The 19,479-nt window shown below is 40.2% G+C and overlaps 1 protein-coding gene and 1 gene segment (V, D, J or C); one reads left to right on the forward strand and one right to left on the reverse strand.

Annotated features, from left to right (window-relative positions):
- Window positions 1-15,748, reverse strand: part of LOC114829915 — a 587,221-nt gene extending 571,473 nt beyond the window's left edge. Inside the window, 2 exon segments of the V gene segment in view lie at window positions 15,199-15,523; window positions 15,639-15,748. Of these exon segments, the coding sequence occupies window positions 15,199-15,523; window positions 15,639-15,711 (398 nt within the window).
- Window positions 1-19,479, forward strand: part of LOC105009329 (Ig kappa chain V-III region MOPC 63) — a 784,483-nt gene that overhangs the window by 633,011 nt on the left and 131,993 nt on the right. The window lies entirely within an intron of this gene.

Raw genomic sequence — 19,479 nt, forward strand, 5'->3', positions numbered from 1 at the left:
ATTCATCTTAAAAAGGTCAAAATCCAGTTCCTTCAACAGTCCAACAGTTGAGAATGTTCACCCTCTGAAATCCCTTCAACAGGTCTAGATCTGCTGGAGTGGACTGGTTTTAATCTCCATGGTGAATTCAGAGACATCCACCACTACATAATTATGCCACTAAATAATTCATTACCGATAGAATGTGTATTATCCTCGTCAGAAATCAGCCCTTTCATATAGTGATTGAAATAATGATTGTGTACCCGGTCGTCAAGGGAGAGTAATTCAATTATTCATTGCAGCATTTGATGGTCTGTTGTTCATGATGTTGCAGACTCGGTCTCCAGACACAATGTCTAATGAACTCAATCTCATCTCAAAGAACTTCCGGTCTTACCTCAGCTTTATAGACATAGAGGACAGAATTACTATAAGCCCATTGGCTAATTACTGTTGCACTTTGAATGAGCATGACTTCCTTTGTACAAATAAACAGATGTTCTTTTGTTATCTAAACACATGTAAGCATACATTCATACACTTCAACATCCTTCATATTAGTGTATGTACTGCACATGTCTTATGTTTCAGTCCAGGATCAGGTTGTATTCAAGTTCTGTAATCTGTTCATGAAGACGATGATCACATCAATACTTGGATATGGGGATTTGATTTGAGGGGCTGATGCTTCTGTAACCTCAACTTCATTCATATCGACTGATAATGTGTGTTTCGATACTTTCATTAAATTTAGATGCACTTTCAGAACATGACAAATGTAACACGTCACAACCATGATGATGATGACAACAACATAGGACCCTGCATCCCACTGATGGTTTGTATATGAAGCTAAACAGAGTCAGTCCTGGTTGGTCCCTGGATGGAAGATGAGATGCTGCTGAAAAGAGAGTTAAAGGACCAGTAAGGGGCACTCTTATGTCTGGTCTGAAGATCAAATCTTAAAACACAAAAGCACTGAAGAAGACATTGGCCTGCTAGGGTGTTCACTGTCCTATGGGAGAGTAAAATGTTGTTCTGACTCTGTGTTCATTAAAGATCTTGCAGAACCTAAGAGTAGGGGTGTTAACCCTGGTGTCATGACTACATGTCCAATCTGGCCCTGTTTTCACCACATCGTCCCCAGCTACCAACTTCCTCTTGTTACAGAAAATATATATTGCCTGTTTTGAACTCTCTCTTCCATATATGTAAGACACTCTAAATAGGAGCTATAGCTAAATTACAATATTTAAAGTGTTAAAAGACAATAATGATAATAATGATTATGATGGAGAATATGTGATGTGTATGTAGCTTTCTAACCTTCTTCAAATTTGACCTTTACTGACCAGTGCCGACGGGTAAATGGCTGCTGGCATATCTGGGGAGCCTTATTGGTCATTTAATGGAATAAAACACAGTAACACATTGTACATAATATTCATAATAGCATTGCCATATATCATTCCTTTCTGTAGATTAAATTATTTTTTAACATTACATTTAATAAATCTTACATTTGAAAAAGAGGACAAGTGTCCAGATGAAGATGGTTATAAAAGTCATGGTTGTTGTGGGTTCAGTTGACATGAAGGACAGCTCTCAGTCATGAAGTGTTAAACTCAAAGGGTTATAAACACTCCCAGATCACTGAATCATGTGCTGTCTATACAGAGCATCATTACTATGCAAATAAGATTCTGGTCAGTAAATATACAAGTAGATCCATCACATTAGTCTTACATGGAAATGATGTCATAGGACATGGATATCTGTAAAGTGATCTATTTTCAACATTTGATAGATAACTAAACAAGGCAATGCTGCTCACATTCCAATACAGTACATGACATGAACAAAGCATTCATCAAAGCAAGACACAATATGCATGGCCTGATGACCATGAACCAAATAGAAGGTAGAGAGAAAGAAAGACAGACCCAGAGTGACGTAAGGGGTACTTTCACCTACACCATTCACAGGAAGAGAGAGTGAGGTAGACTTGCATTTATAAACCTCTGAGAGGAGTTCATAGTCAAACCTGAGTTGGCCAAATATTCCATATACAGGATGTGATCCCAGACTCTACTTCATTGAGGTGACAGAACAGGAGATGGTAAGAGATCCTGAGCCAAACACAAACGACCCTTACATACAGTGCCTATCATAGTCAGGGGATATTTTTCACCTTCTACATAGGTACATTAAGCCCTGGTAAATACTATCCACTGCTATGTTTAGCAACATTAAGCCCTGGTAAATATTATCCACTGCTATACAGATTCATTACTATGCAAATAAGATTCTGGTCTTTTCTTCATCAAACACTATTCAGTAGATGTAGACAAAGCGGATCCATCATTCATATATTGAATTATTGGTTGAAGGGATATGATTTCTATCAAGGTTGTAAGACCATAACATAAGAATTCAGGTTCAAGCAGTAAAGTATTTCATGCATCTGTCCTCACATTTGTGTAATAGAATAGAGGCGTTTCTTGTGGGATGTTCAGAATATTCATACTTGATTAACAATTACGGTATGGGACAATAATTTGCGAAATTAGCTGAATCATAATTAACATTAAACACATTTTTTCAAACTGACAGGGTATTCTGGTTACATTAAGTGGATGGTTTCTGCACGCATTAGGTTCGAGTTTGAATTTTACAAACTTATAGACAATGTTGAACTATTTGAGGAGGTTTGGGGACTTGGCGGGAGGGGGGACAAGTCGGATTTGAGGTCCAATTGTGATTGGGGTTTTGAGGTATGTATTTGTGTGTGGTGTAAGATGTATTTGTGGAAGGTGTAGCAGCAAACCATGTGTTTTCATGTGTGTGTGTGTGTGTGTCTGTGCAAGCTTGCGGCAATAGGAACACTTAAGTTACAGACATCTCCCTGACATGTTTTTATAGGGGGTTGGCTTGTGTGTGTGTGCAAGGCTGTCCTTTTTCATGATATCTGAGAGTGTCAAACATGTATTCTCTGTATGTGCTAGATTTATGCTGTTGATTTCATTGTTGGAATCTGTGTGTGTGTGTGTGTGTGTTAGAGTGATGCCTTTGATTTCATTGTTGGAATCTGTGCGTGTGAGGTTAGGGGAGTGTTTTTGTTTAGAGATGTTTGTGATGGGGCCTCGGTATACAAGGGAGAAGAGCAAATGTGTTTTGTTGAATTTTTTTTTTTTCCCAAGCTAAGCTGTCTGTTTGGTTGACAAGGTGGAACCGGGTCAGGGGGTTAGGGGTTACGGACCCGGTGTTGTTATTTAGGGGGATGATTTCTACACGCTTCAGGGTAGAGTTTGAATTTTACAAACTTATAGAGAGTGTTGAACTATTTTGAGGAGGGCTGGGGACTTGGGGGGTGGGGGACAAGCGGGCTTTGAGGTCCAATTGTGATTGTGTTTTTTTTTTTAGGTATGTATTTGTGTGTGTGGTGAAAGATGTATTTGTGCGAGGTGTAGCAGCACACTGTGTTTTTATGTGGGTTGGGTTGTGTGTGCTGGGGGTGGGTGGGGATTTCTTAATGTAGTGTTATTAAAGAAGGATAAAAAACCCCAAAAAAATCTTTTCACTTGTTTCCTTCCTTCATGTATCAAAAGTGGACAGACACCAACAACACAACTAGTATCACAGACCCAGCACAGGGTGGTACGATGGGACAATGAGGAGCATCTTGGGTGTCTCAAATAGCAGTCGGACATTACAGGGCGGGACGGGAGCTATCCAAACCTCTTGTGAGTGGCTGGGTATGTATCGGTTCCCTACGTTTCTAAACATTTAACTAAAGAGGGTGATGGTTCATATTTTTAACATGTGAGTGACCTGGCCCTATCTCCCTTCCCACTTGTTTCCTTCAGAGAATCTGTTCATATATCAAAAGTGGACAGACACCAACAACACAACTAGTAACACAGACCCAGCACAGGGTGGTACGATGGGGCAATGAGGAGCATCTTGGGTGTCTCAAATAGCGGTCGGACATTACAGGGCGGGACGGGTGCTTTCCAAACCTACTCCTCACTGTGGGCGGACATTTGAGTCCCGGTAGCCATGTAAAGCTGACCATGTCTGATGACCTAATGCTCACTGAAAATGTCAAGGATACATCTAGCCTGTTGTTTCACAATAAATCAGGTGGGTATTTTGAAAGACCTTGAGTTTCCTAGGAGGAGCCTCCCTTGTGTATAAGATTAGTTACAGACACTGGGCAGATCTCAGTGTACACATTTCAACTGGACCGTAAATATGAACCAAACACAGTTTCAATATTTTTTAAAGCAATTACTAGGAAGCGATTAACCGGATACAATGGCAGAAGAATATTTTGCTACCGGAAACTATGGATACGGAGCACATCACATTGATCACAACATGGCAGACACATATTTTGCTATAGGCAACTATGGACACAGGGCACATCACAATGAACAAGAAATGGCAGAAAGATATTTTGCTACAGGCAACTATGGATATGGAGTACATCATGATGAACACGAAATGAACCTAAGAACACAGGAGCCTACAGGTCTCAAGGGACTAACACCCTGTGCATAACAGCCTGTGCATAACATTCGCGAGAGAATCCGTTGTGAAAGATAGGCTAGTGGCCTGAGTGCTCCTGTTTATATGACACACCCACGCACCATTGGTTCTCGTGATGACTCTGGGTATAATAGAGACTGGGTTCAGCACATTAGTAACGCATCAACGCGGCCATGTGATACCAACGGTTCCACCTCTAGACCAATCTTTTCGGCTGGGAACGTGAACCGTGGTATACCTAAAAGCGTGGGTTTCGCTACCATCACGGCGTGGACAGTTCAACAGGTACCATAAGACTAGGCGCGATCGCATACGTAATGACACCAACCAAGAACAAGCCAGCGGCGTAATGCGCGAGCACGATAGACCCCTAGGAGAGAACAACAACCCGACCGTGGTCCAAATGTATCCGGTAACGGGGCCTGTAAGTATGGCCATGACAGCTATATCCCACCCAGAGAAGGTGGCAGGTATGACAAGAACGTACCTTCGCACAGGCACGGTAAGCCCAGATTGCATTTCACTGAGAAACATGAGACCAGTCCCGTCAAAGAAACCACTGAGGCTCCCTCACCGTGCAATTCCTACGGAGAGTACAGGTGTCCCACCATCCGTAAAGGTTGTCACAGAAAGAGAGCCCGGAGGTATTCCAGGCAAGAGTTAGGTGATAGTACAGCCGTGACGGTAGAGCTTCTCACAGATTCTGATTCTGGTGATGACACCATGGGTGTGTATGATACGTGTGCCTCCAAGGTCGATGACAAAACTGTATACGATACAAGTAAGTCACCCGAAGGTCCTACCGCCCGCACAAAGCGCACCAGGGTTCATGGCCCAGAACGAGCCGCTGATACAGATAAATGTGTATCTCCCGTAGACAGTCCCCAGGCTACCAGTTCAGCTGTAACGCGCAAACCTGTCAGCTATTCTGACTTTAATGATGCCAACAATTGCTTGTGTCACACGTGTGCCTACAAAATCGTTGACCACACTGTATCCTATACAAGTAGGTCACCACAATGTGCTACCTCTCGCCCAAAGCGCACCAGGGTTCCTGGCCTGGAACGAACTGCTGATACCGATAACTGCTTCTCTGCTGTACACAAGGCACAGGCTACATATGAAACCCAGGAGCGTGGGTCCGATTCCCAGCCTACATATCAAGATGCAGTGAGCGCTGTTGAGGCCGAGCCCATCTCTAGAGATCAACATGCCACCGATACCGTGGAGACCGGGTTCCAAATGCTTGAGTCCGTTGAGACCGGGTCCCAGTTCATAGCGGGAGATGCGGCCACATCTGATGCGACATGTTCCCAGGAACCCGAGTCCGGGTCTATAGCTGTAGATGCGGATTACTCGGTTGAGCCCGATCCCAAGGAGCTCCTACCTACAGTTCCAACTAAGTGTAAAATATCTTACACTGTGGCTGCACCCGCAGCTGAGGAGGCTGTGTCTGCGAAAGCTGGAACAGAGGTCTTAATCAGTTCCAGGTGTGATACATCAGAGAAAAATGCTGCAACTGCAGTTTACATGTCATGTGCTATGTAAGTGTATCATTTCACTTTTCCTATTCTCAGGAACCACACTTTTATTCGTTTCATGCATTGACCTGTATTTTCCCTTGGTACAGGTCAGATGAGAGCAATCCAGAGGAAATGTAGAAGGATGTTGAGTTTGCAAACAATTTTCAAGGTTGCGAGGTGTAACAATTTCATGTATCTGAGCCACATTGGAATAGAGAGAACTACAACAATGAGCACTTTGCGGTTGGAACAGAGCCCTGTCCTAGCATTATTTGCAGTCCGAGCCCTGTCTGTGATATGGTACCTGAGTCTACAGAGATAGAAACCCACTCCAGCCTCCGGGCCAGCACGGTTGAAATAGAGAACCTCTTCGATGAGTTTGGGCTCCACAATCAGTCTGTGCCGCATCTAGAGTCCCAGCAGTCACAAAGACCTATACCCGTGCTGCAACAAGTGCCTATAACCCAAGAGCCCCTAGTGGTCCTGGACGTTACACAGTCCTCGTCTGCCTCGCTTAAGCAAGCGGAGGTGTCTCGAAACATAAATGTCCTTAATGTGTACACTCCTGTAACTGGTTTCCAGCCGCAAACAGTTTTGTACCCGCCAAAGAAGTCACACCTGAACCGCTCCCAGTGGTCCTGGATCTTACACGGTCATCGTGTGCTTGGCCTAAGCAAAAAGAGGTGTCTAGAAACATAAATTATCCTAATGTGTACACTCCTGAAACTGGGTTACAGCCGCAACAGATATTGTACCCCCCACTCCTGCAACCCGAAGTGGCTGCTCCCTCCAAAGAAGTCACACCTGAACCGCCCCCAGAACACCTTGCATCAATCGACCGGTAACACTTTACAATAAGGATACAGTAATAATGATTATTAAATGCATTAATTGACATGGATTCATGACTTATTAATGCATCTATAAAGCCTTGATTATGTGTGTATGTGTTAATAGACATATTAACTAAGTATTAGTTAACTGTTGGAACACATATCAACAAACATTAACTAATATATGAAAACATAGTGTAAACTAATAGTTAACTAATGCATCTACAAATAATCAACTGTGTGTGGTTGTGTCAATAAACATGTTACCAAATGAATAGGTAACTAGTAAAAGACTATCAATCAATAAATCAATATATTGCAATCCAAATCTTAATTGATTCAAGTTATCATTGGTGTGCATGTGTAAATAAACATGAATACACCTAGCTAACTGTTGAATGGCCCAATAACAAACATGAATTCATACATTAATTTAAATGATTTCATGATGACATAATGCAACTACAGATTTATGATTTGGTGTCCTTCATCATAGCGAAAACAGTTAAATGCTTATTAATGAACATAATCAGTTCAAATGAAGTCATTTCTTAGAAGGCAACATATAGAATAACCCTAATTCCTTTAACAAACAACACCTTTCCCCCAACTACTGTCATTTGTTGATGAATACTGTCCAGTCACAGAAGCCAGGCTTTTGTCCTTTGTGAACATTACCTTACTTGTTACTCAGTGACCTGTTGCTTACTTACTTGCTTTTTCTTGTGTCCATCATGAACAATAATAGCTGTTGTCAATCCTGTGTATTATTTCTTCTTGATATGTCATGAAGTTCAAGAACTCATGTGTTACACTCCTAATGTATTGCTTAATTATCACATGTATAATTCTGCTGTTTCAAGAATCTATTATATATATATATATATATATATATATATATATATATATATATATATATATATATATATATATATATATATATATATATATATATATATATTAAACATGCTTGAATGTTCTCACGAAACAATGCATTTCATTAACTCCAAAGTAATATTACCCAAATGTCTGATGCTTTTTATAGTATTTTGTGCAAAAATGCAGATCTCATGTATTCATGCTAATGACTGTAAAGTAGAATTGTATTGTATTTCAAATGTGTCTGTAATGCTTAACTCATCTATTTCTTAGTTATCTTCAAGTTTATTCATGCTTTTAGATGATTATGAACTGTTACATAATGATAATTCATAATTAGTTAAGGTAATGTGTTATCCTTATTGTAAAGTCATGAATATTCATTCATTTATTAATTGCTGAATAAAGCTTGCAAATGGGTATTAACTATTAAGTACTGTTAATTAAGTATTGGTAGAGTCAGAATTTTGCGTAAACAGAATGAGAACATGGATCCATCATGCCTTGTTACCACTGTGCAGGCTGGTGGTGGTGGTGTAATGGTGTGGGGGATGTTTTCTTGGCACACTTTAGGCCCCCTAGTGCTAATTGGCATCGTTTAAATGCCACGGCCTACCTGAGCATGGTTTCTGACCATGTCCATCCCTTTATGACCACCATGTACCCATCCTCTGATGGCTACTTCCAGCAGGATAATGCACCATGTCACAAAGCTCGAATCATTTAAAATTGGTTTCTTGAACATGACAATGAGTTCACTGTACTAAAATGGCCCCCACAGTCACCAGATCTCAACCCAATAGAGCATCTTTGGGATGTGGTGGAACGGGAGCTTAGTGCCCTGGATGTGCATCCCACAAATCTCCATCAACTGCAAGATTCTTGCACTGATGTATACTTGGTCTTATACATGTATGAATGCGTTACTAGTTAAAAGATACTGAGTCCCCATGTTTGGATAAGAAAAGGAATGTAGGAGAGGGGGATCTGGTGTTTAGGGTCATTATTGACTGGTATCAGCAGATGATAGGGTTACTCGTAAATCGGTAAATCTGTATAACCCATTTGTGTCTATCTGTTGTTTGTCCAGATGGTGTGAGTCTGCTCCTAGAGTTGAAGAGGTTACCCATGTGGGGGAGGATAGTTTGCCCTTTGGGTAAAAACCTATGTGACACGAGACGGATGGGCAACAACTTACCGCACCCCTTTTTAACTATAATACTGTTGAATGACCTATTGACCTATTGAGTTAGAGACTCCTCGGGCGATTATGTTTGTAAGCGTTAGACGTGTCTCTCTTATTTGCAAATAATAATAAAATGGTGAAATTGTGCCAAGATAATTTGTCTCCGTTTCTTACTCCTTTAAGAGTGTTGATTGATGGAATTGCCATCACACCAACTTGAAACATCATTCACACTGAGTAAAATCACAACCCTGATCATATATACCAAATGTAATCTCACTGAGTGACAAAGAACAGATATTGTGTTATGGCTATTATGCCTCCACAGTTTGGCCAAACTGAATGTACTTGCATGTTCCATTGCAATTGTTTTCAGGACATTTACCACAAATCAGATTATAATACAATATTCCGAATCAGATATATATGGAAACATAAAATGTCTGACACTATCAGGGCAGTATAACTTTTGCTTGTTGTACGATAATGATGGAGTCAGAAGCGATAACCATTATAATTTCTAAACGTATGTTTACTTAAGTATGTGTATTAACATCAATGATTGAGCAAACTACCTCTTTTAGAATTGTTTAATTTTGAGGGACAAACAAGTATTACAGGTGACAACAATAAAACCAATATCTTTCCAGATTTTCATTCATTTGGAAAATGCCCTCCCTATTCTTACTGTAAAAATATGTTGACTTTGGTAGGGCATGGGCATATAGCCTATGTACCCATGTGTTATTGTTAAATTACAACTCAGATTTCATTTTAATTTACCTGCCATGTCTATAATTTAAAGGATAAATTTTGCCCTGAGTTAGAAGTGGAGCTGTAGAAACCAACGATAAACAAAGAAATTACTTTGTACTGAGAATGGATTATCTACTGAGACTTAAACACATAACACCCTCTCTACCAAAGGTAGAGCTACATTTTCAAGAGCTAAATCATTGGTTATAATATTCCTGTCACCAGAATGATTTAAGGTAGTTCATGCTAATGCTAGTTTAGACTGAGAATCTTCTAGCATTTATTTTTGATGAAATAATCATGGCAACATTGCATTCCACTAAACATTTGTTTATATTAGCAATTAATTGTACAAATGAAAACAGAGAATTAGCTAAGCTTCATGAGCATAGATTAGCTACTAAAGCTTGAAAGCATTACACCATCTCTAAATGTTCAAATTATTATTAGTTAAACCATATATTATATTGTTCATGTGAACAGAATTATTTTTGAAGGACTAACGTTAGAATAAACCAAGGTTAGTTAAATATATTTCAATTAGCTAAAGTTACCAGCTAGCTAACGTCGATAGCATTTATCGCTAATGTGCCCCATTTTTTTACTCTGATTGGTAGTTTTTTATAATGAAATAATCATGTCAACGTTGCATTCCACAAAATATTTGCCAATAGTAGCAAGTAATTTTACAAATAAAACCAGGGATTAATTAGCCACTGAGCATAGATTAGTTACTGAGGCTGGAAAACAGAACACCATATCTAAAAGGCAAATTATTAATAGCTAACCTGTCTGTTACAATGTTCATGTCATCACAATTTTAGATGGAGTAACTAGCCAGATTCCTAATAAAAGCCACTAGCTGCTAACTAATTAGGCAATGTGAATTTCATGTACAGTATAGTGTGCACAGGGAAGCCATCCAAATGAAGAAGGAGGCCATCCGGGATATGTTATCCCGGAGGAATCCGGAGACGGTTGCAGTGTACTGACAGCCCCGAAGGGCTGCGACCTCTGCTGTGAAGAGGCAAAACAGCGGGTGTGGGAGGAGTTTGGGGAAGCCATGGAGAAGGACTTTCGGTCGGCACCAAGGTGTTTCTGGAAAACCGTCCGCCACCTCAGGAGGGGAAAACCGGGAACTATCCAAGCTGTGTACAGTAAGGATGGGACACTGTTGACCTCAACTGAGGAGGTAATTGGGCGGTGGAAGGAACACTTTAAGGAACTCCTGAATTCCACTAACACGCCCTCTATAGTGGAGGCAGAGCTGGAGGCTGATGGGGAAGCATCGTCAGTCTCCATGGCAGAAGTCACTGAGATAGTCAAACAACTCCCCAGTGGCAAAGCTCCGGGGATTGACGAGATCCGTCCAGAAATGTTGAAAGCTTTGAGTGTGGAGGGGATGTCTTGGATGACACACCTCTTCAACATGCGTGGGAGTCGGGGAAAGTGCCTAAGGAGTGGCGGACCGGGGTGGTGGTTCCCCTGTTCAAAAAGGGGGACAAGAGGCTGTGTGCCAATTACAGGGGTATCACACTTCTCAGCCTCCCTGGGAAAGTCAACTCAAAGGTACTGGAAAGGAGGGTTCGGCAGATAGTCGAACCTCAGATTGAAGAGGAACAATGCGGATTCCGTCCTGGTCGCGGTACAACCGACCAGTTCTTTATTATTGCAAGGATCCTGTAGGGGGCCTGGGAATATGCCCATCCAGTCCACATGTGTTTTGTAGGTTCACATTTTAGAATTGGAGATATGTTTTTCTATTTTGCTTTGAACTGAACATTTCTATCAAATAATAATAATAAATACATTGTTTGAAAACAATAAATTGTTAGTTTATTTATATCTGATTTGAATTATTGAAGCCTTAAAAACGTAATTTGTTGGTAAATGAAGTTTTTGTGAAAGGGGCTCAATAGTTAGGGAGTAAAATAAATAACTGTATTCTTGCATGTTTCATAAATCAACACATTTTATGACATACGCTCTAACCTTTCACCAATTACAATCTTGCTTTAATAAATACAGACCACTGCACCTTATTCTTTCCTTTCCAAAAAAGTTGAAAAGGAAAGTTTTGAGTGAGGAAGAGAAGCGTTCAATTTGGAGTGGCCTCTTAATTTAAACCCTTCTATTCCTCCCTGACTCTCACTGCCCAGGAGTGGAACAAGGTGGGAGAGGTGACCTGTGAAGCCCAGAAGAGCTCCCAGACTCCAGTCATCAAGACCCTGAGGAGGGATGACTGTTCTGGTTAGGACCTGTCTGTCACATAACCCTGTGAAGAGAGGCTGCTGGTTCTTTGGCTTTTACTCTGTTTTGACATCAGATGTTTTTTCTTATTGATCACTTTCATGTAGACTAACAGTGAGCTTTGCGTGAGTTCATGTGTCCATCCTCTCTGTAGTTGGACTTTTGATAGATATGATATGGTCTGCTTGTTCTATTATAACAAATTTGCTTTCATGCGTTTATGAAAATAAAGATTTCCCTTTGTAGGAAATATAAGCTGTTGTCTTTCATTGAATTCAAGTATATTTTATTTGCAAATATTGAATGACAATTAAATTATAATAAAGCAAGATGTGGTTTATTTGAAAAGTTAATATCTTAATTATTATTCAAGTTCTTACTTGGAACCTCATTGTCATCAATAAATAGTTCATACTAACACAATATACTAAAAGTTAACAATGTATGCATTGATAAATAGATGATAATACAAATTTGCCTTTGTAGAAAATATATGTTTTTTCATGGAATTCTAATTTAATTTATTGACAAATAAATAATAATGAAGCCAGATTACTGTGGTTTATTTTAATACATGCTTATTGTTTATATCCTTACCTGGAAGATACTAAAATGTTCACAGATTTACAGCAGACGTCTTGACACATTTAGAAATATACTCTTTGTATTCATCTATTTCTGAATGTTTCTGATATTCTTGACTTGAAGACATGACTGAATAGAGTTTAATTAGAACAATAACAACAATTAGTAAATTTCTTCGTCTCTCAAAAGTGTGATAATCACACCTGCATTTAGCTAATTGGATTTTATTACTCGTATCAAAACTTTAAGGTAGTGACAGTTTTCTCTACCTCCAACCTCCTGGGAACAGAGTGAACATCTGGTGACAGTACTGTTCTTTTCTGGGACATGTAGAACCACCCAACCCTGTCTATGTAAATCTTAGTTTCACTCCCACAGCCACCAGTCCAACAATTGAGAATGTTCAGCTTCTGAAATCCCCTCAAAAGGTCCAGATGTGAGGGACTGCTTTTAACCTCTGTGGTGGATTTAGGGTTGGAGACATACCAGATGCGCCACTAAGTAATTAATTATGTATAAAATGTGTATTATCCTTCATATTAGACAGTGTATATACCAGAGGTCTCAAACCGGTTCCACGGAGGGGCATGTGTCTGCAGGTGTTTGGGTTTTCCTTTTAAATTGGTTCCCAGTTCAGACCTAAACAACCAGGTGGGGGTAGAAACGAACCAATTAGTGACCTAATTAGTCAATTAAGTACAAGGTGAGAGTGAAAACCTGCAGACACTCAGCCCTCCGTGGAACCGGTTTGAGACCTCTGGTATATACTGTACATGTGTCTTGTGTTCAGACCAGCATAATGTCACATCCTGGCATAGTAGGCTTGTCGTGCCAGTGAGATCCAATGCCCTCTATCCCTGGTTTGGATCACAGACACCTGTTCTGTTGTTAATCACCCTCACCTGTTTCCATAACCACTGTTCCTATGTAAGTTCCTCCATTCCCAGTGTGTCTGGTCTGTCTTTGTTTGGTGTACACTTTCTTTTTCAGTCTTTTAGTCTTGTTTCCTTTGGTTATAGTTCAAATTATTTCATTAAATGTCCCTGTTGTCTCTGCGCTTGTGTCCTGCCTCATCAACTGTGACTAGTAGCCTGTTCATGATGACAGTTCATTAAATGCTAGATGATCACCTTCACTCATGTACACTGATAAGGTGTGTTTCAATACATTCAGTAACTTGGTTGATGCACTTTTACAACATGACAAATGTAACAAGTCACAACCATGATGATGATGACAACAACATAGGACCCTGCATCCCACTGATGGTTTGTATATGGAGCTAAACAGAGTCGGTCCTGGTTGGTCCCTGGTTGGAAGATGAGATGCTGCTGAAAGGAGAGTTGGAGGGCCAGTAAAGGGCACTCTTCTATCTAGTCTGAAGATCAAATCCCAAAAAACTAAATAATTGAAGAAGATATTGACCTGCTGGGGTGCTCACTTTGTCATGGGAGATCTTGCAGCATTAATCCTAAGAGTAGGGGTGTTAACCTCAAATAATTTTGAGGTAGTATTATGAGGAAGTATGATGACTTTGGTGTCAAAGGTCATTGTTGTGGGGACTCCTGAGTGGTAGCGTGGGTGATGTTTTACACCATGTATTGCGATGGCAATTCCATCAATCGAGACTCTTAAAGGAGTAAAAACAGAGACAAAATTAACCCTGGCACAATTTAACAGTTTAATTCATTATTTGCAAATAAGACAGACGCGTCAAACGCTTACAAACATAATCATCTGAGGAGTCTCTGAAGTAGATACATCAACAGTCCATATTTATTACAGTTAATAGGGGTGTGGTAAGTTGTTGCCCATATGTCCTATGTTAATGAAACACATTCCCTTTGTTATGTTACTACCTAGTCTTCACACAAGGGGAAAACTGTCCTCCCCCCACATGGGTAACCTATTGAACTCTAAAGGGCTCTTACAGCTTCTGGACAGACAATAGATGCACCAATGAGTTATACAGATGTGCAGATAAAGAGTAACCATTTCATCTGCTGATACCAGTCAATGATGCCCCCTAGGCAAATACCAGATCCCCCCACATTCCTTTTTTAATTTGAACAAGGGTACTCAGTCCTTTAATCAGTGAGAATACATTGGTTAGAGAAATTTCCACAACAGTATCCATTCACAACCAGGCTTGGAATTTTGTCATTTTAGGGGCAAGGCCTCCCATTCGAGGTCAGAAATCTCCCATCTCCCAGTCAGGTGTATTCTCCCATCTCCCAGTTGCTCAGAGATTTGATTCAGGTAATCAATAAATAAGTTGGCTACCTATCAATAACTATCTAGCTTGCTTACCTGCATGTAGTTCATTCTTGTGGGAGTTCTTCATTGCGAACTACAAACATACTTTCAAACAAACCGCTGACCGCAGGTTTTTCAAAGTGGCAGGGGTGCAAAGGCAATGGTGGCCGTAGGGCGTATAGTGATTTTCAGGGCATCATGGCCAAAGCGAAGGGCAATGACGGATCTGAATAAGCCTTTCTAACCTTATTTAAAGTTGACTTCCTCTACTGACCAGTGTTCCATGTCACTGTCTCTTCCCCCTCAACACCTGCAGTAGGTCCCAGCTGTAACAGTTCAGCCACTGTGCAGTCTGACTGAGGGAGGTTTTTGTACGGCTCTGTATCACTGTGTGAACACATGTACACTGTTGGGATAGTGAAAACTTTGACAGTAGTAATCTCCTGCATCTTCAGCCTGGACTCCATTGATGGTCAGAGTGAAGTCACTATAATCTCCACTGCCACTGAATCTAGATGGAGTCCCAGACTGAAGTGTCTTAGCATAGTAAATTAAGAGTTTAGGAGCTCCTCCAGGTTTCTGTTGATACCAGGCCATACGAGGGGAAGAGGTCCCTGCCTGATAAACATCACTGCTGGTTCTACATTTCAGAGAGACTGTCTGTCCTGGGAGAACAGCTTCAACTACAGGAGTCTGAGTCACAGTGACCTGACCTCTGGATTCTGTCAAATAAAAGAAATATACCATTATTAGAAAATAAAATACAGAAATGCATTGTCCTGAAAATGTTTCCTTTGTGTAGATTGAATTATAACAATACATGTAAAAAAATCTTACCCTTGAAGCAGAAAGCAAGTGTCCAGATAAAGATGGTTGCAAATGTCATGGTTGTTGTGGGTTCAGTTGTCATGAAGGACAGATCTCAGTCATGAAGTGTTAAACTCACATGGTTATAAACACTCCCAGATCACTGAATCATGTGCTGTCAATACAGACATCATCACTATGCAAATAAGATTCTGGTCTTTTCATCATCAACCATTATTCATGTAGATCATCAAAACTGAGAGTCCATTACAATCTGGTGAACTTTCTCCTCAAGTGTTCACCAAACATTCAATACTGTAAACCCACTAATCATCAGGACAATTATTATATAATTAGTTGAAAATTGAATAAATATATTCAGTTTTTGGTTTAAATGCTATAACATGTGATTTCTATCAATGTTGTTAGCTCAGACAATACCATAATGTCTAACAAAGATACAGTATATTGGGGTCTAACATAAATCTTATTCCCTATTTATGTATTTTTCCATGACTCTGATCTAAAATCAGCTGTTCCGTCGGTTCCTTCTATATAGACTAACAGGGGCATTGCTTAAATTAATGTGTGAAGATTCTGTTGCAGATTCTCTTGCTGTTTGATTTGATATTTTTTGCTGGTACTACCATTAGATACATTCTCATCTTTGTGCTTTGATGAATAGTGTGGCGTGAACACACCCTCTCCTGTATCAGCGTCGGGCAAACGCCCCAGGTAGAATCACCTGGGCAGTGGGTGTTAAATGGGGCCCTTGAACGCAGCCCAGTTGCTGTCTCTGAATGCAGCTCAACTGCCAAAGCAGCTCCATCAGCAGAGCTGGTTTGTCAATGTGCAGCATCAGTCCTGATTGGTCCCTGGGATGTGATGATGTTAAAGTAGAATTAGAGAGCCAGTAGAGGACGCTCTTCTGTCAGGTCTAAAGATCAACAACCAAAGGCAGTGAATGGACATCGTGGATCCACGTAATTAAACTTGAAATAATCAACTGTTATACCAGACTCTAAAAAGTTTTAATTGTAATAAATCGCGAACATTTTCAAACTTCCACAATTTGGCACCCCAGATGGGACACGACGACGGTGTTTGCTTTTGAAATGTTTGTACCGGAGTGACGAAGTCCGATTTATTACATGTAAAATAACAGTTCATTATTGATGGTACCTGTTTTACTGTTTTTACATAAAAAATTTCAATATAGCCCCTGTTGTGGAAATTTCTTAATACAATGTATTCTCACTGATTAAAGGACTAAGTCCCACTGTTTAGATAGGTAGATGAATGTGGGGGATCTGGCATTTGCTTAGGGGGCATCATTGACTGGTGTCAGCTGATGAAAGGGTTACTCTTTATCTCCTTATCTGTTTGAACTCACCAGGGCATCTATTGTCTGTCCAGATACTGTAATAACTCTTAAAGTTGAAGAAGGTATTTATGGCGGGAAGGAGAGCTGTCCTTGGTGTGAACCTTTGGGTAAACACTACAGTAAACATTATGGCAGGAAGGATAAGGTGGGGGAAGATAGCATTTGACTTGTGTGATAGAACAAAGGGAATGTGTCCTGATTGATCTGGAATGTCCAGGATTTGTCGCACCCCTCTCCTGTCTTTAAATACTGTCGATTGCCTGTTTTTATTTAGAAACTATCCACTGTTACTTTGTAACCTGTATACTTTCTCCTTGCAAGCAAGATTAAAACCGTTTATTGCGCAATTGATTTTTCCTGTCTTACCTACCATTTTCATAGAATTATTTGGATTTTAGAAATTGCCATCACACCCCAAGATCTCATTACACCAATAGTGAGGGAGCTATTTTTGACCGGATCTGTTATTTTGCTCCAGATATCTCATTACACCCATAGACTGTATATATAATGGACGACGCCCTTTCGCTTTTTTCCATTGGTGAAAAATGAAGCCACCAGTGTCCTGATACGGCGCTGACATCTTGGACTTGCATCTGCGCAGATAGCGATCTTGGGACCAGTTCTGCGCAGTAGTTATGCGCAGTAGCGAGAAGGAAGTAAAGCCCTAAAGCCGCGAAATCAACGGCCCCACCCCTGTGCCCCGCCCTCACTCTCCCTCGCAGAATGCGCATACCGTAATCAATCGCAAGTCCAAGTACAGTACAACCTTTGCTTGTTAAACCTAGACGATATGTTATAGCCTAACTTACATCATGTTTAACCTTAATTTAGAATAGGCATAATACAAAAATAATTGGTAACTTCTAGCTAACGATCACCTGCTAGCTATTAACATGGCTATTAACGAGGCTTGTTGTCTTTTAGCTAACGTTAGCTAGCCCATTACATTTATTTACTAATTAAATAGCCTATAAATTTAACTTACCGAAAACAATTCAAAGATCGATTAGAAATGCCAGATCGGTTAACACAATGTACTGCAGAACAACCCATTATGTCCGTGTGAAATTATAGAAATTTAGAGATTAAATGTAAAGTTCCAATCTCCTCAGTCCTCCGAAGATTCAGTGGCTCCTCGGCTCAGATAGCTGTCAATCACAGCTGTGAATCACAACGTCACACCACCGTTTTTAAAGCATTAAATAACTAACTAAAAACAAACTTATTTTAAAAACAAACTCTTGAATTTACATTAGGGTGATACAAACTACAGTAAATGACAGAAACCAGCTTCGGAAAAAATATATTTGAAGGGTAATTTAATTGTTTAGTTGGTCTCGCGTCCCATTGAATAACATGGGGAGGGCGGGGTTTATGACCTATACTGGGACCACTCACCAGGGGGCGATCGAGACGTTTTGGCTTCACTTTTCAGGGCTTGTGCGGCACGCTTGATTACACCAATAGTGAGGGAGCTGGTTAACTCGTTATAAAAACTGATTATTTGAGAAAAGCTTGATCATTAAGAGAACTCCTAAACAATATAGTATAGCCAATACGGAGTTCCCAAAAACTGTTGTATGTGAGGGAATAACTAATTCGGCACTCCCGAGAACTATTTGACCGGTTATCAACTGCAGAAGAGTTGGTTAAGATTCCCCTTGCAGGCGATTAGACAGGTGTGTGACGCAACCTAATTGGGTCACATTACTCCCCTTGGTGGGTTGCTGTAGCATCCCTATGTGCCAAATCAAGGCTGGTCCTAAAACAACGAACTAAATTAACTAATTCAAATTAGATTATACAAAGATACGCTATGTTGAGGATACCCAAAATTGTTAGGTTTGGGAACAAAAAATCTCTAAACTGTTAAAAAGAAGTATTAATGGTCGACCTTGAATGAGTGTTTGTGTGTGAGCAAGTGAGCAAAGAATGTTTTGTTTGTGTGCAGTTGGAGACTGGATGTGTGTGAGAATGAGAATATGTGCCCAATAAAACGAATGACTGGGTTGCATTCATTATCATCGCACCACCACACTTCTGTTTATTTTGGTTTGTGTTCTGTTGAAAATTATAGCAAAAGGTATATGTGACTAGTTATTATGAATATAAACCATTCAGGCTTGTAATGGTATAGCCGGACATCTAAATTACATCACGGCTCTCTATTCTTCTTTGGCGCCACCTGGTGGCTATTTGAATGAGGTTCAGCAAAGACAACAAATACATTGAATATACAGGTCCTGGTCATATTATTAGAATATAATCAAAAAGTTGATTTATGTCAGTAATTCCATTCAAAAAGTAAAACTTGTATATTTTATTCATTCATTACACACAGAATAATTTATTTCAAAAGTTAATTTTTCATTCATCTTCTTCCGCTTCATCCGGGGCCGGGTCGCGGGGGCAGCAGTCTAAGGAAGGCGTTCAGGAGGCATCCGGAAACAGATGCCCAAGCCACCTCAGCTGACCCCTCTCGAT

Source organism: Esox lucius, chromosome 21, assembly GCF_011004845.1.
Source record: "Esox lucius isolate fEsoLuc1 chromosome 21, fEsoLuc1.pri, whole genome shotgun sequence".
NCBI classification, from domain to species: Eukaryota; Metazoa; Chordata; class Actinopteri; order Esociformes; family Esocidae; genus Esox; species Esox lucius.